Here is a 26,166-nt window from a genome sequence, read left to right as displayed (position 1 = left end):
CAGGCTGCAACGACGTAATCGAAAACCAGTTTTGCGGCTGGAAAAATGTTCATTATAGGGATTTCTCCTTTGTGCGAGTATATTGTGTACATAAGGCTCTCTGCACTAAAAAAGCGGTTTGGCAACCCTTTTTGACACACAAACACCATTGCACTCGACTCGGGGAGTAAATGCAGTTTTTTTTAACGAGGCACGTACACATGCCTGTTTAGATGCCACTTCGATGCATTTCCAGCTTTTTTTCGCTGCATTGCAATCACGCCGCTGTTGCATGTTGCATGATGCATGTGCGTGCCCCTTGCCTCGAAAAGCAGGGTGGCTCACTCTTGATCTTGAGAGTGCAATGGTTTCAAGGTTATAATACTTATTCTCTTCTAGAATTAATATATGTTATTTATTTCATTTAAGGAATCATTTTAAAATGTAGAATTAGTTGGAATTATATGCGATTGTAGAGCTTGTCCGCTCAAGAGAGCGTCCGTTGAAGAAGTTGAGAACTGTGTCGACCGGAGGTACCCTCGCCACTTTTAGTCGACTTGCTACCCCAGCTATATATAACTCGATTTATGTACGAACTCCGACAGACTTTGTACATACATTGTTTATGCAATTCTCGTGACTCCTTTTGGTTCTGTTTTCTCGGCTCGTTGTGGTTTAACATTCGCCTGGCTTTTTGCTTTGCTGCTCTTCTCTGTTGGCCTGCTGTTATTGTTTATTCTGCTTTGGTAGCATTTATACAGCCGCTCCTCAGTGGAGTCCGAGTCCGTCCAAGTGTCCGCTGCTCCTTAGACCTTGACCACTAACATAGAAACAGGCCGAAACCGGTCTGTGCGGGCCAACTCGATTTGCACAATTGCCAGTCCTGCCTGCCCCCTCTTGCTATCCGATCCATTGCATTTATGTATATACACTATATATTTATATATGTATATATATATGTGCGATTCAATTACCGAATCACACCCACGCAACTGGTAACTGCGATCCGTGGACTCGGGGCTAGCTGTCAAACCGCCAATTAATGGCCCAAACAATGACGGCCAACTGATGGACAGAATGTGTCTCAAATTAATGAAAACGATTTCTATTATCATATTTATACACTTTAATCAATAGGTGTTTACGTTACGTTTGAGTTTGGTAATCGAATTATAGGGAACTTGCATTTTGCTGCTCTGAACCACATCATAAACATATTATTTCTACATTGTAAAAACTTATTTAAATTCGTAATTTGAGAGCATTAAAGGGTGTGTAAAGTTCCCGTTTGCCGATAGCTGCAGTCCACAGTTTTTGTCTATTGTAATATTTATCCAGTGTTCGCACGAACATCGGCTAGTCAGGTTTTGTGGGTGGGGATTACGAGCTGTGCATTTTAATTGATGCGGGATTATGGGTGCCACAAAGCTGGGAGGCGACCAAAAGGGTTGCCGAAATTAATTACCAAAATGTTTGTTAATTTTCATAATTACAGGTCAGGCTGGCACGACTTTTCCTTGGGGGGACTGCGATTGCGATTGGGATCGTGTGTGAGCGAGCGGAGGAGGAAGAAACAGGCATTTGCCGCTCGATAAAGTGACTTAATAGCAGGCCTCGGGAAACACATGAACTCCGAGGAGCAGGGAATGTCTTCCGGAGTTGAGGGACCCCCCTACCTTCTTGCCCCGCCCCCATATCCCCTATGAGTCCCCTCGAGATGACCTAATTCTCTTCTGTTGGGTTCGAGGAACAAAGGCAACCTACTTGTCATAATAAAAATTATTCAAAAACCGGCATGTGTGCATGGCGCTTCCTCCTTCTACTGATGGATTTTATCCACATTTTTTTCTGTTGGAAACTTGAGCCCCTAATGTTGTTGGCAATCACGTGTTCCGACTTCGATTCACCTCGTATCATTTGACCCCTTTTTCCATTCTACTTATACATATGTATGTGTATAACCCCCTTTGGAGATCGAGCTAGAAGCAGATGCAGGAATTTCTTGATTCTGGAACCCGACCTTGTTTACTCTTCTTGGATTTCAAAACAAGCCAGCACTAATTGATGCCCAACTTGTTGATGAACTCTACCCAAATTGGTACACAAAAGAAGCACTCACTAAGCTCTTTGCGCGATTGAATATTTATTTGTTAATTGAACTGCTCCCGAGTTCTTCTTGTTCTTCTTGTTCACAGGCTGGTGAGGGCATTCTGCGAGGGGTAATACAATTCGTTACTCATCAGATTAGCAACTGCTCTTGAGGACCACTTACAGCCAGATCGCCTAGGCCAGCATTTAGCTGCTTTATATAGGGGGCAGCAGCATCGGCAGCAGCGGCTATAGTCTTGGCACTCACGGCCTGGAAATTAAGTATTATTAGTATTAATTATGTGTCATTCATTGAGTAAAGCTTACGCCGCCTTCAGCAATAATAGAAGCACCATTGGACTAAAAAGAATCAGGAAAATTTGGTTAACTTGATAAACTGCAGCATACTTAGTACAATAAGCTGGAAGATGTAACATACCGAAAGACTGCGAGCCTGAGGTCCGTTCTGCATCTGAACACTAAGACTGGTAATCGCATTCTATGACAATTTAAAAAAAATCTTAGACTGGAAACTTTCCAGTGGACTTTCCAGTTCTGTCACTTACGGCCAGATCTCCGAGACCAGTGCCCACTCCACCCAAAACATCGCCCAAAAGATTGTAGGCCTCGGGTTGCATATAATCGTTCTCCACTCTCAAACTGGTAATGGCGTTCTAAAAGAATAAACATTATATACAAGCTTTAAAATATATATGTATGTATTAGATAGTATATTACAGCCAGATCTCCCAGGGCGTTTCCCATGTCGCTTAGGACATTCAAGGTGTTGGGCTGGACAAAATCCGATTGGGAGCTGGCCACAGCGTTTTCCAGTTGATGGATGACCTTCTGCCCAGCAACAGCCACTTGGGACACATCCCCCATCAGGGATCCAAAGCTGAGGGTTCCAGCTCTAGCATTTTGTGCTCCCAGGACGATGGCAAAAAGGGTTAGAATTGTAAGGGACTGCATGTTATTGTTTTTCGTAATATCGGCGAATTACTGAATCACTTCTTTTAGCAACACTGCATTTATAGGCATTTCTTATCATTTGGCTTATATGGGAGTCACCGGCTTCTTTGACGCCGCCAATAAATACGAATCACACTTGAGTGCTTCTTGATTCCCAACTGTTTGGCGGTAGGTTTTGATTCTGATTGATCGCTCATTTGATTTAATTTCAGGGTATTCTTTGCGGTATCTATAATGTTATTTAATCTATAGACGACAGTCTCAAGTAGGTCCTAGTGTCAGAGAGCCAAAAATAAATCGACTATAAACGTTCAGAAGTCCAAACAGAAAGTTTAGGGATTTTGTAGAAAGCCAGCTCTTAAAATATGACAAGTGCATGGGTCATTAATTTGCTCGTTCATTTATTAGAATAAATGGGTAAAAAGTAGAGAGATACTCTAAAATATGGAGTGGAAAATGTTGCTTGCATCATGTGCAATATCACCAGCGGCATTTGCAACATCTCCAGCTACATTTCCAGCGGCATTTGCAACATCTCCAGCGACATTGCCTGCTGCATTAGCAACATCTCCAGCAGCATTTGCTGCAGCATTTGCAACATCTCCAGCAGCATTTGCTGCACTGCCAGCAACATTTCCAGCAGCATTGGCAACATCTCCAGCTACATTTCCAGCAGCATTTGCTGCACTGCTAGCGACGTTTCCACCAGCATTGGCCACATTTCCAGCAACATTTCCAGCAGCGTTTGCGACATCTCCAGCAGCATTTGCTGCACTGCCAGCGACATTTCCAGCAGCATTTGCTACGTCTCCAGCAGCATTTGCTGCACTTCCAGCAACATTTCCAGCAGCATTGGCCACATCTCCAGCAGCATTTGCTGCAGCATTTCCAATGTCACCTCCGACCTTGCCAGCGTCGTGGAAAATGTGTCCAGCAGCATTTGCAACACTAGACGCGGCATTTGCTGCACTTCCAGCGACATTTCCAGCAGCGTTTCCAGCAGCATTTCCAATTTCACCTCCAACCTTTCCAGCGTCGTGGAAGATGTGTCGCGCAGCTCCAGCTACACTGGAAGCCACATTTCCAGCAGCATGAGCAACATCTCCAGCAGCGTTTCCAGCAGCATTTCCAATGTCACCTCCAACCTTTCCAGCGTCGTGGAAAATGTGTCCAGCAGCACTTGCAACACTAGAAGCAGCACCGGCAGCATCGTGAGCAATAGTACCAGCAGCGCCAGCTACACTCGAGGCCACATTTCCAGCAGCATGAGCAACATCTCCAGCAGCGTTTCCTGCAGCGCTTCCAATGTCACCTCCAACCTTTCCAGCGTCGTGGAAAATGTGTCCAGCAGCACTTGCAACACTAGAAGCAGCACCGGCAGCATCGTGGGCAATGGTACCAGCAGCGCCACCAACACTCGAGGCCACATTTCCAGCAGCGTTGGCCACATCATGAGCTGCCTTCCCGGCCGACTCTGCAACCTTGTTGCCCAGCTTGGAAGCGGCGCCATCATTGGAACAGGTGCAAGCACAGGTGACCGAAGGATTCTCGTTGGCACTTGAGACATCACGCTTACTTACGGATTTCTGCGAAATGCGAAAGTAGCATTTGATTGTTGAGAATATGTATGCATTTATCGTCATTTTATTTTTATACCTTAGTTTGATTGGCCGCTAAGGCTTTGAGTTCTGCACTGGCTGCCTCTTCCTGTAAGGAAATGAAAAGCATTTGCAGAGTTCTGAAATGCTGCTGTACTTCCTCCACTTACCGCTTCCTGGGAGACTTGATGGCCAAAGTTAATGGCGCTATTGGATACCTGTTGACCCAACAAATTGCCCTCATCTCCCAATTCGTGACCGAAAATGCTGCCATCCATTCCAAGTTCCCAACCGGAGGAGGCATTTTCCTACATAATGAAAAATATTACTATATGCAAAGCATTTCCCTAGATTTTCAAATACTTACCGCTGCTTCTCCATACTTCAAGCCGCTGTTAGCGGCTTCTTCGCCATATTGAATGACCTCTTGGCCCAATTCATTGCCGAAAGAGGAGGCATCCTGACCGATTTCGTTGGCCTAAAGTTGTATAATCTATAGAAATGCTTATAAAGTAATCCTTTTTACAAATTACCAAGGTGTTGGCCACACTCTTTGCGCTGGCCTGGTGTTTTCCCAACAAGGAAACCACCAACAAAAGACTGACTACTATTATTTTCATGTTTGAATATCGAACTAAAGATAATTGCGAGTTTTCCATACTTTATATACGAAAAATTGAACACTTTTATCTAAGGTTCAAAGTTCTTATCTAAGACCCACTTTTGTGATCGATCCATTTTAAACACTGTTGCATTTTGACAATTATTTCCGCTAGTCTAGCAAAAAGCACGCAAATAGTGTAAGATAATGCTTTCGATGTCTCCTAGGTCTGCTTTTTATCTTGAAGGTGTCCGGCTTTTGATTAAATACCCTAATTATGCTTTAATTACATCTAGTTAACAAAATTAATGCACTTAAAATTTATGATTTAAGCACCCTTCGAGGGCTCAAGTTCAAGAATATATCGATTGTAAATATGTTTTGATATGAAATTATAATTACCATTCATTTAAAAGACTTAAGAACTCGTTCTTATCAGGTTTATAACAAAATCGTTTTATTTGGGTTTTTTCTGTGAATGAATAAGCACTAAAGAGCTATTTTTATTATCAGTGAGTAAACATTTCGGTCTGCTTGTTAGTAAGCAAATCAATAGATAGTGAAGTATAGTATCTACATATCTTCGCCTTTAAGCGGAAAGTATCTATAAGGATTTGGCATTCCATTGGGCAGCAATCGCCTGCCAGTGCGTCGCGTCTTCAGTTTTTTGACGAGTGTATTGTGATCCAGGGGTTTCTTGGGATTTCGGAAGTTGTTAAACATGAAATTTAAGAAATATTCAGGCTGCTTCTTTTTCTTGCCGTTTGAAGTTGAAGTCGCGCGGACTTTCCCTTTAGGAAGTTTGTAGGAAAATCGAATATTGGTGTTCTCGGCTGGCTTGATGTTGAAAACCTTTTCAAGTTGGTCTTCCGAACTGGACTAGAAAATGATTGTAATTATTTTTTAATCTTACACATGTCAGACTTTATGGCTCACAGGCTCATCCTCCGTTTTTGTTGCGACTGACAACTTTGCAAAGAAGACTAAAAGAGCTAGAGGTATTAACAATGTGGCTTTCATTCTAGAAATGCTTTAAAGTAAAGAAAAATCTTAAAACATATTTTCTGGAAAATCCATTCGTTGCACTTAACATCATTTAGTTTTCCAAATGTATTCATTTTCTATTAACAAAAGTTAGTCCAAGAATTAAGAAACATTGTGCTTTCAATGAAACAATTTTTTAATGTAGAAGTTCGTTCATAAAACTGTGATCTCAGAAAATAATAAAGTTTCCACGCACTCTGGGTTTGGTATTGGTCTTTTTTATAATATGATTACTGAGCTTTTCCTGGAATGAAACGATAGTGAATGAATAATAGATTGAAATATTTTAAGGAAGCTTTTAGAACTCACAAAGGCCCTAGAGATTTGCCTGGAATCCTTTGCAGTGATTCGGCTGCCGAATTCGAAGAGCGCTTGCATATTTTCCATTGCATCTTCGACACCGTGCTCCAGCTCAGCAATCTCAAGTGATTCATCTGATTGCCCAAACAATAGTGCTGGTTGTGGAGCAATCAGCAGGAAGAGGGCCACTATCCCCACCATTCGACTCACCTGCCTCATTCCGCCCATTGGAAGCTTTAAACTCGAGTTGCTCGATATCCAATCCACTTAATACCCGAATTATCCACGGAATCGCTTTGCGAAATCGCTTCGTTGCACTTCGCCAATCTCGGATCGGGATCGGATTCTCCCTGACTCCCTGGACAGCTGTTGTAGTTCCAAATGAAGGCATCGCTTTACGACGTTTTTTATGCAGCCCGCCAGCGATTTGATAGATTTTTGCATAAAATGATTCCCAGCACTTCCGTTACGTGACATTTCGGGTGGTGTTCGCCTAATGTAAACAAGTTATAAAACGCTCGTAAAAGGCCAGTGCAAAAGCGAAACTATGGCACACATAAAAAGGCTATAAAACCTGAAGCTTCTGCCACCGCACTCTATAAAAAATGGGTGGTAGAGTCGAGAAATGCAAAATGCTTAAATCGCAGAGCAACAATCTCAGGACCTCATGACCTCAGAAGGGGGTCAATGGCAAAGAACAGGGGAAGTTCGAGTCAAAGGTGACCGTATCGCTGTTCTAACCCCAACTCCCATTATCGCAAAATCAAAATGCGTTTGTCAATGAATTAGAATCGCTTCGCTGGCGTTGTCGCTCGTAAAGAATTTGCCTTTGTTATAGCATTTTGGCACATTTTACTACTTGCTCTAAATAGGCAAATGGTTAGAGATTTTATTCCTACGATGTTTAGCGATTTAGTTTTACATGCAAAATGATGAAAGTTCCTTTTTTAGCAACGCCCATGAATTGACTACGTTAATTTCCGTACTTGCTGCCACTACTTTTCCAACTACCTTTTTTCAAAACGAGTGTCGGCAACACTGCATGAATATCCACCCCAAAATTATGCCAACAATGGTAGTGCGCTCGACTTCAAGACACGCTATGTTGAAAGTGCGCATTTGACACCGTACCAGTACAGGCAGCGTGGCCGAGCGGTCTAAGGCGCTGGTTTTAGGCACCAGTCCGAAAGGGCGTGGGTTCGAATCCCACCGCTGTCACAGTTTTTTTGTTCTTTTTTATTATTAAGAACAAATCTGCAGAAACTTTTAATTCGTTTCGTATTTTAAAGTTTTTACCTAATAAAGGGCTAAATAGCCAGTTGTTATACAAATTATTTTGATTAGCCTTGGTTATTTTTCGTTACCCTGTGGTAATTGCTTATTCAAAATATATTTTGAATAAATCGTTTTGTCAAGTTGAATATTCTCATATAAATCATATTGTGAAATTTATTATGTTCCTATTTAAGTTTATTATTTTGTGCATAGCTACAAAAATAATGATAAAACACATGTTTCTACTGCTTTTGTTGCCTGAGGCAGTTAGTCATTTATTCTCATAAAACTACAGACAAAATATTTGAAGAGATTGCCCATTTAAAGGCACACTTAAGTCTGAACTACTTATAAGTAATTGTTATTAATTGTGTCACTTTTTGTTCCCCTTTTTTTAAGTTTAAGACTTTTCTATGACATTAAGAGTTTTTAATTGTTTGCATAAAACCAACCACAAAAACTAAACCTTAAAACCACCAAACAAATCCGAATATGGATTATGGTATTTAGCGTTGAAAAAGTGAGACTAGTCACAAACACAATTACTGCGAATAGTTACTCAAATACAATTGTTCTATTTTTAGAAAAAAACGAGATTTTTTTTGTTCAGAACCTTTTATTTTCTAGACGGCGGTTGGCGCCTCGTTGCGGCAGCGTGGCCGAGCGGTCTAAGGCGCTGGTTTTAGGCACCAGTCCGAAAGGGCGTGGGTTCGAATCCCACCGCTGTCATGTTGATTTCTTTTTTTCCTCATTTAACAGCAGGATGCTGCGTTTCTTACATATTTCACGCCTAATTAGACCTCACGGAATGGGACTGCTGAACCCGTGGCCTGCTTTTCCGGCACACAAAGACTCCGTTTATCTGGCGCTGACATTTTCCGCGTGTTGCCTTTCAACTTTTCCTTTCCGTCGGCGCTCAACCCTTTTGCGGTAACATGTTGATCCCCTTAACAACCCGCAACTCGCAACGCAGGGGAAATGCGCGGAAATTAAAGGGTTTGAAATGAAATGGATAAAAGTATCAAATGTCCGAAATGTATCCCGCGGTTACTTCCGGCCACCAACTGACTCCTAAATACCGCAAAGATTATTATTGAAAGATAGGCCACTGAAACATTGTGTTTCGTGCGCAATAAGCTGATTCAAAGCTCATTTACGCGGAGAAACAGAAAGAATTAAAAATAATAAATTTATCTTTTAAAGAGAACTTTTAAATTTAAAAATAAACTGGATAGAATCTATTAGTGTCTGTAGTGATTTGTTGTTATATTAGTGGTCAACTAATATTTTTCTTTTCTTGAGGTTTTTTATTTTCATTTTTTCCTTTGCTTATGGAAATTTTTCAGAGTCTTCTTCGCATTAGGAACTGGTTTACATACTATATGATGCAAACGACACCTTGTTAGCTGGTAAATCACCAGGCGTTCCCGGGAATGACAGGTCTGTTCTGCCGATGGATTTTGCATGGCATAGTTGATATACATATGTATATATAATTTACTAGCACAGGTCTCTTGCAGATGATGCATGACAAACGGGCAAACCCACTGGAGGGATGCAAGTGCCTAATTACATGCGATGCCCTTGGATTTGTCACAATTTTAGTAAACCTTATATAGAACATATCTATTGTATGAGTAACCGTGATGGACTTGAACCGTTTCCTGTTGCTCAAATATTTATGACGTGTGGAGGAATTCCTGAGCAACGTCATTGACTTGAGGTCTTGCGTTGCCAAAAGTTCGTTGCACCCAAAAAAGAGGTTTTCCTAAGCATAAACTCGGAACTGAAAACCCGCGGTGTCACCTAGTGACACGCATCTCTAAGATACAAATCCCATAACACTAGCCACTCGATTCAAAGATAAAACCGCAGCACAGAGAACAGTGGCACTCGATTGTCGAACCCGCTCTAGAGTTCCGATCGAGAACCGATCGAGTGATCTCGGATCTCACGAAGCTGGAGCTGCGGCTATAAAAAGCTCTGACCAACTCCAGGCATCTCACAGTATGTATTATAGGGTCAGCTGGCAACGAACCCACTCGCAAGTGACTTAAGTGATTTAACAAAATATAGTGATTAATTTAGGAACAAAATGAAAGTGTTCGCGGCGGTAGTTCTGTGCATTCTGATTGCCCACGAGGCCAAAGCCCAGTGTGAGTGTTAGCCATGGAAAAATTCCCAAATCGCGGAAAATACGCACAAGTGCACTTCTAATTGAGCCGGTTCCACGAGCTTTGCACGCGCCAGAATTTAAAGTGGGCATCTCCCCGAGAGGTGCATTTCAAAAATTCCCAATTAACTCGAAAATGTGACCAAGAGATTAGCTAATAATTTCATGCCATAAAGTAAAACTATTAGTATTCTTAGAGTCACTCTAATATTAGTTTTCTGTTTCAAATTTAACACTCGCTTTGAGGCTCAAGTTCTAAGTTATTAATAACTTAATTAATGCAGTGCAAAGTCTTGTATCTTGATGTTTTTTTGAGTGTGTTATGATCAATCTGTAGATTGCCTGAACCGCAAGAATGTCAGAAGAGTGGCGCGTGCATTTAGGGGCATCCCCTGCAGAACCTGATTGTTCCTGATTGCAATGCTAATACATATATGTACATATATCCTCTGCAGATTCGCGATGCCTGAATCCCAATAAAACCCCTGGACTTTGTGTGCTCATCAGCGAGTGTCAGACACTCTACTCCGTGCTGAAGCGGGCCACGTTGAGCGATCAGGAGAAGAGCTTCATCAAGTCCTCGGCCTGTGGCAGGGGCAGCAACAATCAGCCCTATGTTTGCTGCACCCAGGACACGGGCTATGTGAGGACGCAACGCCAGAATCCCAACTTTCCGGACTACGATGGCTTTGGCGGCGACTGGGAGGAGGAGCGGCCACAGAGTTTCGTCTTTCCCCGGCAAGAAAGACGTCCCTGGAGCTTTGGCAACCAGCCAGTTACCAGCAGAACTCCTATTCAGAAATCCTCGACTGGCGATGGCTCCACTCTGCTGCCTCAGCCGCCCACCTGCGGGGGCGTGGCTATCAGGAACCGGATTTACGATGGCCACGACACCGATCTGAACGAGTTTCCCTGGATGGTGCTGCTGGAGTACCGCAGACGAACTGGAAATGGTCTGTCCACCGCCTGTGCAGGATCGCTCATCAATCAGCGATATGTCCTCACGGCGGCCCATTGTTTGACTGGCAGGATCGAACGGGAAGTGGGCACACTGTGAGTATATAAATATAATATATATGTCTTTAGCTCAAAGGAATGACTTGCATTTTGCTGAATTTAGTGGTTTTTTATTGCAAAGAGGCAGGTCAGGGGAGCACCTGTGCGCATCAAATTGAAAATTAGTTGGTTTTTGTGGTTAAAAACAAAAGATAAAAAAGATTTTATTTATATTCAAATATCACAAGTTTATTGAAATTCATAAAATTAATTCTAATCTCTACAAAAAGTTTCCAGAGATTCTAACCACAAGTTCTTTCAGACTTTCCAAAGTTAAAGAAAGGGGAATTTTTTTACTCATCTGCTTTGTGCATCTCTAAAAGTTCTGTAGATCTATCATGGAAAACTTACACTTGTCTTTCCACATTTATAAGTTTCGCTAAGAGAACCCAAATATCCAGATAAAATAGCCGATTGATGATGTTTGTGACTTGAGCACTAGGGGATTTACTATAGATCTGGATTCATGAATGGGCGCCAGATGAATCAAGTTTCAGTGTTACGAATGCTTAGATCTACTCTCCAATCAAGTTTCTCGGGATGGGCGAAAGTCTGGCTTATTCACGCTTGTTTGTCCGGCAATTCCGCGAAACTGGCTTAAATCTCCGGCTAAGTCGGCTAACGAGGCCGAAGGAATCCCCAGGCTTGGACCTGGCAAAGTTCGTATATATATGAGATAAGATGTATATTCAAGAATATTAATTAGAGTGTGCTTTGCCGCTTGTTAACTTGTTTTGATGATTCACTAAACCCGGGCATTCGAGTTCTCAATTCGCTGCGCTCTCGATTCGCCGTTGGCCAAGTGGCAATTAGCGGTTTAATTCTAGTGTTTAATGGCTTAAATGCTCATTAATTGTTTTCGTCTTGTTTCTCCTTTGGTTTTCAGTGTCTCAGTGCGACTGGGCGAGCATGACACTCGCACCGCGATGGACTGCCCCCCAGGTGGAGGCACTTGCTCGCCGGAGGTCCAGCGTTTGGGCTTCGAGGAGATCCGCTTTCACGAACGATACAGCGAAAAGGCCTCCAATCAGGTGCACGACATTGGTCTCATTCGCCTGGAGCGCAATGTTCGCTACTCGGACAACATACAACCTATTTGCCTGCCCTCGTCTGTGGGTCCCGAGTCCAGGCAATCCGGCCAGCAGTTCACCGTAGCGGGTTGGGGCCGTACTCTGAAGATGAGCCGCAGTGCGGTGAAGCAAAAGGTGGCGGTCAACTATGTGGAACCCACCAAGTGCAGGCAGAGATTCGCGCAGATCAAGGTGAACGTGGAGGCCACCCAACTCTGTGCCGGTGGACAGTTCCTGCAGGACAGCTGCGACGGCGACTCTGGTGGACCGCTGATGCGTTTCCGTGATGACTCCTGGGTGCTGGAGGGCATCGTGTCCTTTGGCTACAAGTGCGGACTGAAGGATTGGCCCGGTGTCTACACGAATGTGGCTGCCTATGACATCTGGATCAGGCAGAATGTGCGGGCTTAGGCTTTTTGGGTTCTCACTGAATGCTCAAAACGAAAATTGTGATCTTTAGCACTCTTAGATTAGTGTTGTAACTAACCTAGATTTTAGTAGACATAAATATTTATTAAAGCAAATACAAGTTTTATATCTAAATGGCTTTTAAGTGATTTAATTGGGAAAGGAAACCCACTTGGGCTTACTATTTCTTTGGGAAAGTGCATGAAGTGAAGAAGTCCTGTTTGCTTTCATTTATAAACACGTATATATTGTGAATAAATTTAATAATATGAGTTAACATCAGTTTAGTAAGAACGCTTTTTGTTTATAACACCCCAAGAAGGTGACTGAACTGCGGCGAAAACCTTTGGATTTCCCAGCTGAAGGCGACAGCTTCGACAATCGCGGTCCAAATGACATTGCCACCGCGCTTTAATTGGCCGCAGAAAACCACAAGAAAACTTCCGGTTTCTCGAACAGGTGTGTTTTGTTTTGCTTTGAGCCATGTACGTGGACTTTGGCCAAAGACCAAAGCTTTGCCGCAAAGCCATTGCCGCCTAAAAGTGGGCAATCTTGGGCAAGCGAAGCTTTGACCAGCACCAGAGTCAGACTCTCGCCTTGAACGAAAGTGAAACCAGCTGGCCAGCTGAGTTGTGGTGGTTATGCAATAATATACATACTATAACCGGACCAGCCGGACGATCGCTATCGGTATCGCTATCCGTCGACCTGCCTGCCTGCCGACTACTGCACTTTTGGACTCGTTTTTCCGCCGCCTAAGTGGGGCGGGGGCGTCTCATTTGTTGACACCTGAGTTGGAGCTTTCAGCTGGTGGAGTGAAGACTGAAGACTAAAGACCGGAGACTGTAGACTGAAAACACGGGGGTCGCTCTTCGGCTCTTCCGACTTTTCGGGGTCTTCGGCTTTTCGCTTTTTGGTTTTTGGTTTTGGCACTACGCTTAAACCAACTGCGTTGCCATTCAGTTTCGGTTCGTAAGCCTTTGCCGCCGCTTCTTCTTGCCCGACAAACGGATTTGGATTTGGATTTGGATTTGGATTTGGATTGTATCTGCGGATCAAGCTATATAGATATATAGATACTGTTACCTATGCTCGGTTCGGTGCTGCGACTATGGATACTCTTCGGCTGTTGCAACCGCTTCCTGGCCGCCGGCGAAGTCCTGCAGGAGTGCGATATACCCAATGAGACGAAGCGGGGCGTTTGCATGGAGGTCAGCAGGTGCAAGGCGTATCTGCAGGTGCGCAATGCCACCAACTTGCCCGCGGAGAAGGTCAACTTCCTGAAGAAGGTGCAGTGCGAGGTGGAGGAGCAGCAAGTCTCGGAGCCGCAGGTTGCCTACGAATCCCTCGTTTGCTGCCCGGCAAATGGCCAGGATTACCTATTTCCCGTGCTCCAGTTCTCCAAGTTCGAGTATCGAAGGTTCCTCGATGTCACCGCTCGTTTCAAGCGCAAGAAACTCAAGCGTAGGATTCAGACAGTGGAGCCAAGTTCGGGATTCAATTTACTGCATGAGTGCGGCAAGCAAGTGACTAATAGAATTTACGGCGGCGAAATCGCCGAACTTGATGAGTTTCCTTGGCTCGCCCTGCTTGTGTACAACTCAAGTGAGTCCAAATAAATATTACAAAATTATTACTCATTTTTACAAGCTCACAAGCTGTTTGCAACTATTTGAGAAAGATGCATGTATATGGTTCTCATTCATTTTCTAGATGACTATGGCTGCAGTGGAGCTCTAATAGACGATCGTCACATCCTCACAGCTGCCCATTGTGTTCAAGGCGAGGGCGTTCGTGATCGCCAAGGATTGTGAGTGGAATTTACACAAATATATGTTTAAATATATTAAAATATTTCCCGCACGAATAGAAAGCATGTGCGTTTGGGCGAATTCAACGTGAAAACAGAGCCCGACTGCATCGAGGAGCCAAATTACTTGAGCTGCGCGGATGCCGCCTTGGATATTGCCTACGAGAAGATCCATGTGCATCCGGAGTACAAGGAGTTCTCCAACTACAAGTACAACGACATCGCCATTATCCGACTGAAACATCCAGTATCCTTCACTCATTTCGTGATGCCCATCTGTTTGCCCAGCAAATCCGAACCGGTGACTTTGGCCGAGGGCCAGATGTTCTCCGTTTCCGGCTGGGGTCGCACGGATTTATGTGAGTATATTGCAATCCAGATATTGGAAGTACTATCTTTATATCTTAACTTCTAAAAAGTGCTAGAACAAGGTGTGCTTGTTTGACAATAATGTCAATAAGTATGTTGTCAATGGAAGTTTTTGAAAACCAAAACGCGGGACTTCCCATGGCGACTTTAGTTTCTGTTTACTGCGTTCATTCAGCATCACAGTCTGCTGCTTATAAACTGTCTGCGGAAAATTCTCCATTCCATTCACCAAAAATAAATATTATATCATGGATAACGATAACTTGGTCTTTGTAGAACATATGATTCACTTTATTGCAGTCAGCAGTAGTAGTACTTCATCCACATCCACAAACCCATCATTGATAACGATAACTTCGTGTTTATTGATAACATGTGATTCACTTTATTGCAGTCAACAAGTACTTCATCAACATCCACAGTCCCATCAAGCTGAAGCTGCGCATCCCGTACGTCTCCAACGAGAACTGCACCAAGATCCTGGACGGCTACGGAGTGCGACTGGGACCCAAGCAGATCTGCGCCGGCGGCGAGTCCGCCAAGGACACGTGTGCCGGCGACTCCGGAGGACCACTGATGTACTTCGATCGCCAGCACTCGCGATGGGTGGCCTACGGCGTGGTCAGCTACGGATTCACGCAGTGTGGCATGGCCGGAAAGCCGGCGGTTTATACTAACGTGGCCGAGTACACGGACTGGATCGAGAGTGTGGTGCAGCAGAGGAAGTTGAGCCAACAGACGACGCAGTCGAAAATGCCTTGACGTCAGATTTCTTTCACATTTTTTTTGGGGGGGAAAAACAATTGGCGCCTAATTGAAGTGCTGAAGTGGGTGGTGGTCGGTATCCGGATTCAGATCTGTTTATCTCTACTTCATACTTATGCCGTATATATTTGTACATATTTTGCTAATTATCAACTAACAACAGCCATCAACTATTTGGTTAAGCGTGTGAGTGAATGGAATGAGTGCCGGAATGTGAGTGCCAGTGCGAGTTAACAAAAGTCTGAAAAACATGTTTCTATTTAAATAAACTACTGAATATTTACCCCGTCTGTGTAGTTTCATTGAGTTTCCACTGGCTGCTGACTCAGCCGGGAAATTGCTACCTTATACTACCGGAAAATATTCATCCTCAGAGGTTTATAAAAATAATGATCTTTTAATGCATTTAGCAGCTTAAATTTGTTGTGATTCAACGTTTAAGTATGATTCCTACTCGAAAATGTAAGCAGTTCATTGAACTTGTTATCAGAATTGTTGGTTAAGCCAGTTAGTTTATGCAGTTTCAAAGGTTTGTAACTTTAACTTCAAGTTGCTGCAAGATGTATCTATAAAAGGTATATATTTCTTTCAGTGTCTTTGCATTATCAGCTGTATAACAGCTGCTTGGCCAGCTGGTCAAACACGTAGATGCAGTGGTCTTGGTCTGCGGCTTGATGTCGTCATTGATTGCCACACTTTGCTTTCACCCGCCATTCGCGTGCACTCAAAACGTGGCTTAAAAAACATAAAACAAATCAAAAATGGTCAGCTCGCTGGTGATGCAATGGCTGCCAAAAACAAAGCCAGCCAAAAGCCAGCGAGTATTGGTGCCCAAATCGATGCCAGGCCCATTCATCAGGCCTGCCTGGGATCCGAAAATAGCCAGAAGCCCAGAAAAGAGCGCTCCATTGGCCATTTGTATGCGATGCGCAGGTGGTTGTGGCCAACTGTCAACTGCCAACTGCCAACAGCCAACTGCCAAGTGCCAAGTGCCAGTGGGCCAGTGACCAAAATTGGCCAAAAAAGCGAATGATGATCCGCGCAGAGAGCGAGTGACTACTCATCGCGAGTGTGAGTGCGTCATGGTGGAGTGAAAGTGAACTTGACTCTTCGACGGGCTGCATTTGATTTAGTGCCCCCAAGCGGTGATTATGATGTGTGCATTAATATTCATGATGTTTATCAGCTGGCGACGACCGACCGACCACCTGCTCCAAAACCAGATCCAAGACTTTGGGGCGCCATCTACCATCCATCCACTCATCCATTCATCCATCCATTCATACATTCATACGTACATTCATACATATGTATGCTTGTGCAGCTCATTATCGGCTTTTTGGCGATTTCTGTTAACCTTGAACCACATACACCCATACACCCAAATACCCACTTGCCGCTACAAACTCACACAAAATAGATTTCGATTTGGGGAATTGGCAAACATGAGTGACATTGAAAAACTGCGATTTTCGCGAAACTGGGTGAAATGATAACCGGTTTTCAGTTTCGGTGATAACAATCTTTTCAGTTTCGGTGATAACAACCTTAATGGTTCCTTAAACTCAAAATGAATCGCATTGTGGGTGATTCGTAGCCCCAACATAATTACTCACAACTGTTTTAAAAAATGCTTTCACTTGTGGAATAAATTTATTCTATATAGGTTGAAAATGCCTCTTTATGTGGCTAAAAATATTATCTGTATTATCTGTTTTTCTTTTAACCCTGACCCAATCATTCAATACCCCTTCTTTGTACTTCATTCATTCATTCATTCGCAGATAGTATTTCTATCTGCACTTGCACGCTGACTTTTTGCGTTTTCATTCAGTTTCTTGCAGAGATTCAAAGTATAAAGTACTTGTAGATACTTAAAGTCACATGTGCTGCATTCAGCTGCATGAAACATTGAATTTTTTAAAACCTATTAGTATGCTGCACATCTGAAGAGCCGCTTCAATCAAAACATCGGCCAACTGGCGACCGCAGGAACATTGAATGGCCAACTGGGCGGAGTAATTCGGTTATGGCCACGCCCATCGGCCAATTATAAACTCAATTTGAGCTACTTTAGCAGGAGGTCCTGCCAAGTCCTGCGAAAAGGTACAAGGGAGTGGGAAAAGCGAGCGGAAAAGTCTTCTAATCAATTTACCAACGAGCCAACCCCTCAGAAGTTTGATAATTGCATTGGGCTGCGCTTTGTGAAAAGTTTGTTTTATTTTTTTTGTTTTGTTGTTAAGAGTGGGAAATTAGAAGGCAAGCTGTAAAATTAGCCATATGGCAACGAAGAAGGGGTTTTTCCAGGTAGAAGCATTTTCCGATGCTTTGTTTATTTTCCCCCCTCTCATATAGAAAAACTGGCAATTGCATTTCCATTTCCAGGTCCATTTAACGGCAGCTGAGACCCTCGACTATAAAACTTTATCGACTTGTTAACTGAGCTTCGTATCAATAAATGCCAACGTGCCACACAGACGTTGACATGCCATTAAATGTCAATGCCAAGTGCGTCTCAGGACACATATCCTGTGTCCTTTTCAATTTTTGCATGAGCACAAGGGTGCTCTACACCCCCTCGAACTCTCAAACCCTCAAAACCCACGAAATTCATGAAATTTGGGAAATTTGCAAGGGTAAGTGCCAGCATTTGGGCCAAATTGTTGTATAAACTCAATGAAATTAAAATGCGAAAAAAGAGGGAAATGCGAGAGCGCAGATAAATGAATGGAAATAAAAATGGCAAAGTATCCGGATCGCTTTCATTAGTTAATGGATTGTCCGCAGAGAGCGGCATTCATATCAGAATAATGCTGCTCATGCGATGAATGAATAGAATGTATTTGAATACAGTCGTAGTATGTAGTAGTTGTAGTACTGCAATCTCAACTGCATTCCCGATTACTCGGAAAATGCGTACTTTAAGTTGCCTCATTACTATCCATTTGTGAACTGCAGTTCAAGTAAATCAGTCGCAATGAAAAGCTATCTGCTGCGGGGCATATTACTATATTATTTATGCACATTGCTGCTGATTGAGGGACGGGATGTGGAGTTTAAAGAGGTTAGTCTGCTTCCAAATACCAAGATAGTTAAGTAACTTATAGAGTCTATAGGAAAATGACAATATTCACCTAAGTGACGTTTTGCTCTGCACAAACACTTCACTGCAGGTAAAATGTGATTTAGTGTGTTTTTAATACTTATAATAACAGTATAGATTTTATAATTTAGAACCAAAAGCGCTTGAATAGATCGAGTTTGGGTGGACACATGCGAACTGATCACTTGGGCAGAAATCGAGTGAACCATCGAAGTAGAGCACCAACTAGACGTCGAAGAAAACACCGAACTACGCCCAAACTTAAATACTATACACCTAAAATAAATCCAGTTTAAATAAAGATAATTTTATAATCAGAACTATTGTTGTTAATCTGCAATAATAGTAGTTTTAAGTTCTACACAAAATGTAGACCTCACATCCCCGTAAATATGCAAGCGAAATGCGCGGGACGCGACTGTACTCGGTTGAATTACAGTGAAGTCATCCCATGCACGTGGCCAGCAAATTAAAAATAAATAAAATCCGAGTCCCAGACTCACAGGCTCCTTCATAATCGCCACGTAATGGGAAAACTGTCTGGCGATAATAATCATCATCACTTTGTTTTTTTTTTCTCTTTTCCTATACAGCAATAATCACGCACGTGATGACTTTCGCATTATGGGAAAATTGTTATGAGGAAATTTGCATAGGCTTGTGGCAACCCTCGCGAAAATCAGGCACTTGAACGCGCGTTCAATGTTTATTAAAAATTAGCAACAAGCTGTTGGCAAAATGCACAGACAAACAGAAAGTTATTGCAAAATCAAGCAGACATTCGTGCTGTCACAGCATTTCCTTCCTGGAAAATTCGCTTTTTACAAGTTGGTTGATTGCCTGCAATTATGATTTCAATTTAAATTCCATTTTCAAGGAGGCCACTAGGTCAGGTTGCAAAGGTTAAAGGGAATATTTAATGGCAATTACACAAAGGGCGGCGCATTTGCATATGAAAAAGCGAAACTTAATTACAAGCATTTTGTAACATTTCTCTTTTTTCTAATTGAACTTTCCAGCCGACGAGCAAACAAACCACCGCCCCAAGGACATTTTTCAATGGGTGTGTGGCTGAACAAACAGCGACATATGTGTATGTCAGTTTACGAAGCGGATGGGGTGGCCTTAAGAGCATGTTCGGGACTGTACCGGGAGATGACAAATTCGTGTCACTTGGGCAGGCAAATAAATAAATAAGGAAAAACACTTGCAAGTTTCCCAAGCTTTCGAGTGGCTTTTCCCCTGCAAATTTGGAGATTGCGAAAGTTGAAGCTGCTCAACATGGACAGTTTTTGCACATTAGCACACAGCACTCGAGATAATGCGGGAAATTGGGCAAAAAGGACCTCTTCAGCCTGTCAGTCAGACACTTTCCACACTCCCCTCCCCCTGCCCATCACTTTCGGCAGATTTGGAAAGTCAAATACAATTTGATAGCCGCGTCGCACAAAAGCCAAAAAAGACCAGTTAACGAGGCTGGAGAAAGGTTAGAGTGCCGCAGGCGGGACTGCAGATACAAAACGCTTCAAATTGGACCACATGCGGACCTTGGTCCTTATCCAAAAAACCCGCGAGCCCAAAAACATTTGGGCAACCCACCAAACTATGCAAATAACATTAATTGTTTCGCCAAACAAAGGAAATGCAAAACAATAATCACGGAAAATGGGGAAAATGGTTGAGCGGGGAAATGGAAACGATACAATTTGGATTTCGAATTGATGTTGGAAAATTATAATGCACATAACCCTAACTCCGGGCAGTCGCGTTAAGCGGAAGCGATTCGTTTAAATTTGATATGGGATATGCTGTATGTTGTATGGTAAATGTTGTATGTTGTATGGGATGCTGGAGGATGAAGGTACAGTACCACACTGACAGTGCGGACCAACCCCGTAAAGCATTCAGGGGTGGGGTGGGAGAGGAGAGGAGGGGAGCGCATTCGGGTAATACATCAAACACCAACAACCCTGAGCATTTTTGGGTTACAAGGTGAAAGTGAAGTCCCCTGCCCCGCGGACTTCTTAAAGATGCTTCTCAGTACAGCCTGCTATGCTGAGCATGCACTCAGGAAAAAGTTGTGTTACAACTACATTTCAAGACTTTTTACACTTTTCTTATCTTAAGTTTTGAGTTGCGAGAAGCTTCAATAATTTAACAAAATGTGTTACCTTTTAGATACTCTTAGAATAAAGCTGCAAGAAGATTCAGTAATTTAATAAAATGTGTTACCTTCTAGAAAATCTTAAAATAAATTGAAGTAAGTTATTTCTAGGAAAATAGACTAACTGAAGTGCAAATACTCTTTTTTGAGTGTCTGGCAAAGTTTTCTTTTAATCGCTCTTGGCGAACGTCGCACAATGGAAGCAGCCTCCTTCTCCTTCCAGCGCCTTTCCCATTCCAGCGCGCCTTCCATCTCCGGTGACTTTCTCCCCGACTTTCTTTCACGACGACCTTATTGTTGTTGTGCGTGTGTTACAGTCCAGCGATTTGCATATGAATGAGCGTAATAAGGCAGGGCAGCCAAATGAAAAGTAAGCAGAGCACCCAACTTCAACTCTCAATCCAACTCCCAATCCAACTTTAACTCCAGATGCGAACTGAAATCCTTGTGCATTCGAATCCGTATCCGTGTCCTTACAAAAGAAGGCACACATATAGAGTATCCGAAAGTGCCGCTCGTAACTGGTAATGAAACATTCCGCGAGTGCGGAATTAATAGGAATGATTTGTCTTTTGTTGTTTGGTCGGGAGAAATGCCGCGGGATGGAAGGATTCTCTAAATTGCATTCAAATGTTTAATTGAGCGGAAGGAGGAGGAGCAAAGAGTAGAGATCTCGAGGGGCGAACAAAGAGGATGAACCAATTCAGCATGGGGTAAAATATTTAGGGTACTTGAAGGTACAATTTTATTACAGTCGAAATATATATCAATACAAGAAGCAACCATTAAAATGTATCCTTAAGTGAAAGGACACTTACTGGGAATATTACTTCATGTGTGCCAACATAATAGCGTGATATGCTTGCATACGTAATTTCAAATCCCATTGAGACCTCAAGAGCATTCCAATTAAACAAATGTTGGACTAAATTGAGGCATACCCTTGAAGGACTCTTGGTACAGTCGCAGTTCACTAATTGCACTCGCAGCGAACTGATTCTAATCAAGTCCACGCCATTTTCCCTTGATTGACTCCAATTATCGGTTTGCTGCTTTCCAAATCCGAATCCAAAATGCCGTATCGCAAGTCCAAGCACGAATGCTAAAGAAGGAAATTACTTAAATCGAAATTACGGAATAAGGGTCCAGTTCTCGGGAGTCCTTCGAGCACGACATCAACATTGAAATTTAATCAACTTGCTTTTTCCGGCCAACTACTCATCGATGTGGATTCTTCTTTTTACTATGCTAAGCCGTGTTGACCCATAGAAAAGACCCTTCTCGGCACGCATGAAGTTCATTGATTAACGATTTCCACACGAGGAGTGAGGAGGGCTTTTTCCCCGGGGGGGTCCTGTGGCAGGACATGCACACACATAATCAAAAAATTAAAATCTCTTTATGTTTTTATGCGCGCTGATTGAATGGTCCCATTGTTGTTATTGCCGGACAGTTTGATGTGCCATTGATGGACTCGACTAATCGCCGTACCGGCCACCCCTCGGAATCATCGAAATCATTGGAATCATCAACCCAATGGTCCCTGGTCATCGCCAGTCGAGTGTAATGGATACGGGGAAAAGGACCAGAGCCATTATCCTTTGGCCGCGGGCGTTGGAAAAGCGCTGGGAAAAGCAGAAAACCAGAAGACCAGAAAACCGCGACGGGTAAAATGGAAATTGTTGCTCCTTTGTGCGGCTTCACTTTCACATGTGGCACGTCCCATTTTCCCATTTCACATTTTCCCATTTTCCCAGGTAGCATTTAATTAAGCCCCAGTGCCGCGAGCTGCTGCTAATCTCTAATCAGGTTATTACCAGACTTTCCAGCGCTTCCCTTTGAGGTTCGCATCCTCTTTGATTCGCTAATTGGGAGTGAGTGAGTGTGTGAGTGAATGATCGAGTGTGTGAGTGAATAAAAGAGGACAGGGGATTTCACACCTCGCGTCCTCAAAAAGATAGAGACAATAGAGCGCTGGTCTGACAGGTTTGAGGTCCTTTGAAGTGGTTTCGTAACAAAGAAGCGCCGCAGTTGGGCAACTTTTGCGCCAGTTTTCATTTTACACACAGCGGAAAATGTGGTCGAAATTGACAAAAATACTTTTTATTACAGTGATTGTAAGTTGTAAATTAACTATTAAGTATATATATAACTAGTGGTCATAACTTGAAACTACAGAAAAAGCTCTGAAAGTGTACAAAGGTACTTAACCATCTTTTTATTTAATATTTTATTCTGTAATTTCTTCACTCTGCAAACAGTGTTCAACTTGGATTTGGATTTGGAGTGACCCTGGCCAGCTGCTGGAGGAGGGGAAACTGGAGTCTTAAAGTATCACTCGAGGTATCCAATAAGCCGCCCGGGGCCAAGACAATGGCCAAAGACCAATGATGACAATCATCGGCAGGATGATGGCAACTTCGGCGATGAAATGAGGATGATGACTAAGCGATGTCCACCCTCGGGGAAAGTAGTTATACCCCCGCTCCACTCCTCCACTCTTGCTCGCTTTTATTGCAATTTGCGAAAATTTACTGGCGGAGAAAAGTGAAAGGAGCAGCTACGATATTTGATTACGAAATGCGGGGGGAAAACTGCTGCTCACGAGTCAATAATGATAAACATAAAGCCAGAGATTGTGTGGAAGTGGACAAGTGCTGACATCTGATGCCGCAGGACCTTCGGCAAAAGGACACCCCGTGGACCAGGCGAGGCATTAATTGCCGAAATTAAATTTATTTCCTTCATTAATACATGGATATCCACCAGGCGAGATGTCAAGTAATCAAGCGCATCCTGTGCCCGGAAAAGCGACGGAGTAAGTGAAGGGCAGTGGCTACATTTGAATGACAGCCGAGGTTTGACATTTGCAGCATGTCATGTTGCTTATTAAAAGCATAAATAAGTATAAGTGGATAGTTGAATGACAGCGATAAGAGTCGCAAAAAATATGGGGGAAAAATCCAATCCACCCCCGAAAAGGATATCCAAAGGCTTGACCAGTGAAGCCCTCGATGAGAACCAGGTACACTGCTCTCGTAAAATTCCAATCAATTTGGCACAAAGAAAATGTCTCAAACTCGCCACAGGACATTCTACGCACTACAATGCTGGACAATTTGGCCAGGACAATGGCCACAAATCACTGTGGAAATTGTACAAATCTCTGTCGCCAATTTTTGTGCCGACCGACAGATAAACAAGTTTTTTCTACCAGGCTTCCTATCAGGCTTCCTGCTCGAAGTATTCCACTTTTCAACTGTTCGTGTCGTTAATCAATTAACTTTGGACCACTTTTCCAGAACCGGACACGCCCCCTCTATTTGACAGCCTTCCCCGCCCACCGGGTGGTACACGCTTGACCACTTCAATATGTCAAACAAATCAAACACATAAATCCACCCAGTTGCTGTGGCGAAGCCACACAAAAGATGTTGTCCGCTGGCAAATATTGAAAAGTGAAAAGTTTATACGAGTTTATGCTGCCAATATGCGACTGCTTTCATCCTTGATTTATGTCGCAAATTTCTGTAATTTATGGCCGCGTGTGAGGGGGTGTGCTACCATACCGTGTGGGTCGAATATGCGATACCTCTTAGTATAAATATATATTGAAATGGAAGTAGCAATAGTAATAGTAGTAATAGCCCATGAAGGGGTTCAAAAGTATGCAATAACAAACCTTTAGATCCTGGCGACTAACTGGTGCAAGTCTTTTATGATATCGCATACCCTGTAAATACTAGAGGGGTGAGCATAGTTGCTGCTTATGCTTTTGATAGATTTCTTTGTGCTGCGCTTTGTTCCGGAAATGGCAATGATTGAAAGTTGTAATTTGCCGAAGTCCTGTAAGTGTAGCAGTCATGGATTTATATCCCCTTCCAATTTCTCCCGGGCAATTAAAAGAATACTCCCCGAAAGCCAAAAGCAACTTGATAAAGTAACTAAATGTGCAAGTCAACGGGACGTATGACGATTGAATGGCTGATTAATCCGCAACCCAGTAATCGTAATCAACTGGTTGCCCGGGGGCCAAAAGAACCCATCATTGAAGCCGTTTTGCGGTCACACACGTCCCATCTTCAGGACCCTTCTGTGGTTAGACGCCACATAATCCCAACCCGCTGACCAATGACCACCAATGGCTGGCCGACCAGTAACTGTCTCATGTAACCCAAAAACAGGACATGGAAAGGGCGTTGCGGCGTTATGTAATCCGAAGAGCCCGTTTTCATTTATTACTTACCCTTCCGTTTCCCCGGGAAACTGGCAAACTGGCAAACTGGGAAACTCAGAAACTGGAAAACGGGGAAAACTGCCACTGATTGAGCGTGAGTGATGGCAACAGTTGGCATGATTGAATGCCGTCCCTTTGCCCTCCAGAGATTGCCTTCAAGCCGCTGACCAAATACATCATCGCCTTGGCAATGACGAATACCCCAGTGAAATTGGCCCAGTAATGCCGAGTAATTAGTAGCAGTTCGCAGTTCACAGTTCGCATTAGTCACGGCACCTTAAAATTCCATCAACTGAAAATGGTCACACAAATGGCCCATTTCCATGCACTTGCCACTCTATAATATTGAAATTATGAGTGCTTATGACCATCGAGAGACCCCTTTTGCTCCAGGATCTCCCATCGGAACTCCTTCATTTTCTCCAGCTTTCACGCAGCTGTTGTCCTGAATCCAACTGAATCCTTTGTCGGGTCAGACTTTGGCCATTAGTCTGCCAGCTCGTCCGGACAACAAGGAATCCATTTCCGATATTGGGTGATAAAATTTTATGCATGTAATTTGCAGCGATTTGTTGCTCCACCCAAAAGTCGAAGGGGTTGGCTGGTTGCTTGTGTCGTTGCCAAATTGTTATTGACAACATGACGGGCGAGTCGTAAATACTTATCTAAATATATATCTATGAATGTAATGTGTAATGTGTAATGTGCCATCTCCCGTCGAACGTTGGCATTTTCCCTAAATAATTGAAAGAAAAACCAGCTAAAAAGTTGTCGTTCGCATAAACTTTTTACCCAGACATTTCTTTCTTGGCGAAAGTTCGGCAGATGCTTGAAAGATTAAACGCAAATTAGCCGCAAGTTTACTTAGTCAGTTCAGACAGTAATACTTTTCAATGGCAATTGTTGTAGTTGTAGTTGCAACTTTTCTCGAATTAACATAAAATGGTTCTATACATCTTGCAGTTTCCAATTCCCTGGCTCAAAACCAAATTATTACCAAATCATGTGTGTGCAGCTCGCTCAATTATCAGTGCTAATTTCCCGGCGAGATAATAATTCATAATTATCTTCGAGTGGGGTTTGGTTTATCGTCGCAATTTTCCCGCCACGCCCCCAAGTCGTTGAGGATGATAAATGACGTCACCTAGAGTTGG

General features: G+C 43.1%; 5 protein-coding genes and 2 non-coding genes across 8 annotated transcripts; 4 read left to right on the top strand and 3 right to left on the bottom strand.

Annotated features, from left to right (window-relative positions):
* Positions 1–2,102: 2,102 nt before the first annotated feature.
* LOC120453274 lies at positions 2,103–3,072 on the bottom strand. Its single transcript, XM_039637902.2, has 6 exons — positions 2,806–3,072; positions 2,634–2,741; positions 2,507–2,566; positions 2,395–2,427; positions 2,252–2,338; positions 2,103–2,189 (listed from the first exon to the last, which is right to left on the bottom strand). The coding sequence occupies exons 1-6, from the start codon at positions 3,037–3,039 to the stop codon at positions 2,169–2,171; spliced, it is 543 nt and encodes a 180-aa protein (XP_039493836.1). The 5' UTR covers positions 3,040–3,072; the 3' UTR covers positions 2,103–2,168.
* A 351-nt stretch (positions 3,073–3,423) lies between these two features.
* On the bottom strand, positions 3,424–5,296 carry LOC120453273 (circumsporozoite protein). The gene is made up of 5 exons (XM_039637900.1): positions 5,171–5,296; positions 5,005–5,115; positions 4,808–4,945; positions 4,696–4,746; positions 3,424–4,625 (listed from the first exon to the last, which is right to left on the bottom strand). Exons 1-5 carry the CDS (start codon positions 5,294–5,296, stop codon positions 3,477–3,479), a joined length of 1,575 nt encoding a protein of 524 aa, XP_039493834.1. The 3' UTR covers positions 3,424–3,476.
* Positions 5,297–5,682: 386 nt separating this feature from the next.
* Positions 5,683–6,829, bottom strand: LOC120452166. Of its 2 annotated transcripts, XM_039636271.2 has the most exons (3): positions 6,592–6,829; positions 6,479–6,526; positions 5,697–6,117 (listed from the first exon to the last, which is right to left on the bottom strand). In XM_039636271.2, exons 1-3 carry the CDS (start codon positions 6,808–6,810, stop codon positions 5,812–5,814), a joined length of 573 nt encoding a protein of 190 aa, XP_039492205.1. In that variant the 5' UTR covers positions 6,811–6,829; the 3' UTR covers positions 5,697–5,811. The 2 variants fall into 2 exon arrangements, with proteins under 2 accessions (XP_039492204.1, XP_039492205.1); XM_039636270.2 differs by lacking the exons at positions 6,479–6,526; positions 6,592–6,829 and adding an exon at positions 6,175–6,246 and having other exon boundaries at positions 5,683–6,112.
* Positions 6,830–7,720: 891 nt separating this feature from the next.
* Positions 7,721–7,800, top strand: Trnal-uag. Its single transcript has one exon. It is a non-coding gene; the product is annotated as a tRNA-Leu (tRNA).
* Positions 7,801–8,506: 706 nt separating this feature from the next.
* On the top strand, positions 8,507–8,586 carry Trnal-uag. Its single transcript has one exon. It is a non-coding gene; the product is annotated as a tRNA-Leu (tRNA).
* Positions 8,587–9,876: 1,290 nt separating this feature from the next.
* On the top strand, positions 9,877–15,762 carry LOC120454321. Its single transcript, XM_039639523.1, has 7 exons — positions 9,877–10,013; positions 10,486–11,083; positions 11,973–12,561; positions 13,641–14,169; positions 14,278–14,374; positions 14,435–14,733; positions 15,138–15,762. The coding sequence occupies exons 1-7, from the start codon at positions 9,953–9,955 to the stop codon at positions 15,503–15,505; spliced, it is 2,541 nt and encodes an 846-aa protein (XP_039495457.1). The 5' UTR covers positions 9,877–9,952; the 3' UTR covers positions 15,506–15,762.
* Positions 15,763–18,447: 2,685 nt separating this feature from the next.
* LOC120452746 lies at positions 18,448–18,907 on the top strand. The gene is made up of 3 exons (XM_039637121.1): positions 18,448–18,572; positions 18,625–18,681; positions 18,743–18,907. Exons 1-3 carry the CDS (start codon positions 18,486–18,488, stop codon positions 18,905–18,907), a joined length of 309 nt encoding a protein of 102 aa, XP_039493055.1. The 5' UTR covers positions 18,448–18,485.
* Positions 18,908–26,166: the final 7,259 nt, after the last annotated feature.

The sequence above is a fragment of the Drosophila santomea genome, chromosome 3R (genome assembly GCF_016746245.2).
Source record: "Drosophila santomea strain STO CAGO 1482 chromosome 3R, Prin_Dsan_1.1, whole genome shotgun sequence".
Taxonomy (NCBI): domain Eukaryota; kingdom Metazoa; phylum Arthropoda; class Insecta; order Diptera; family Drosophilidae; genus Drosophila; species Drosophila santomea.
Note: the sequence above shows the minus strand (reverse complement) of the source record. Positions and strands in the feature narration are given on the sequence as shown.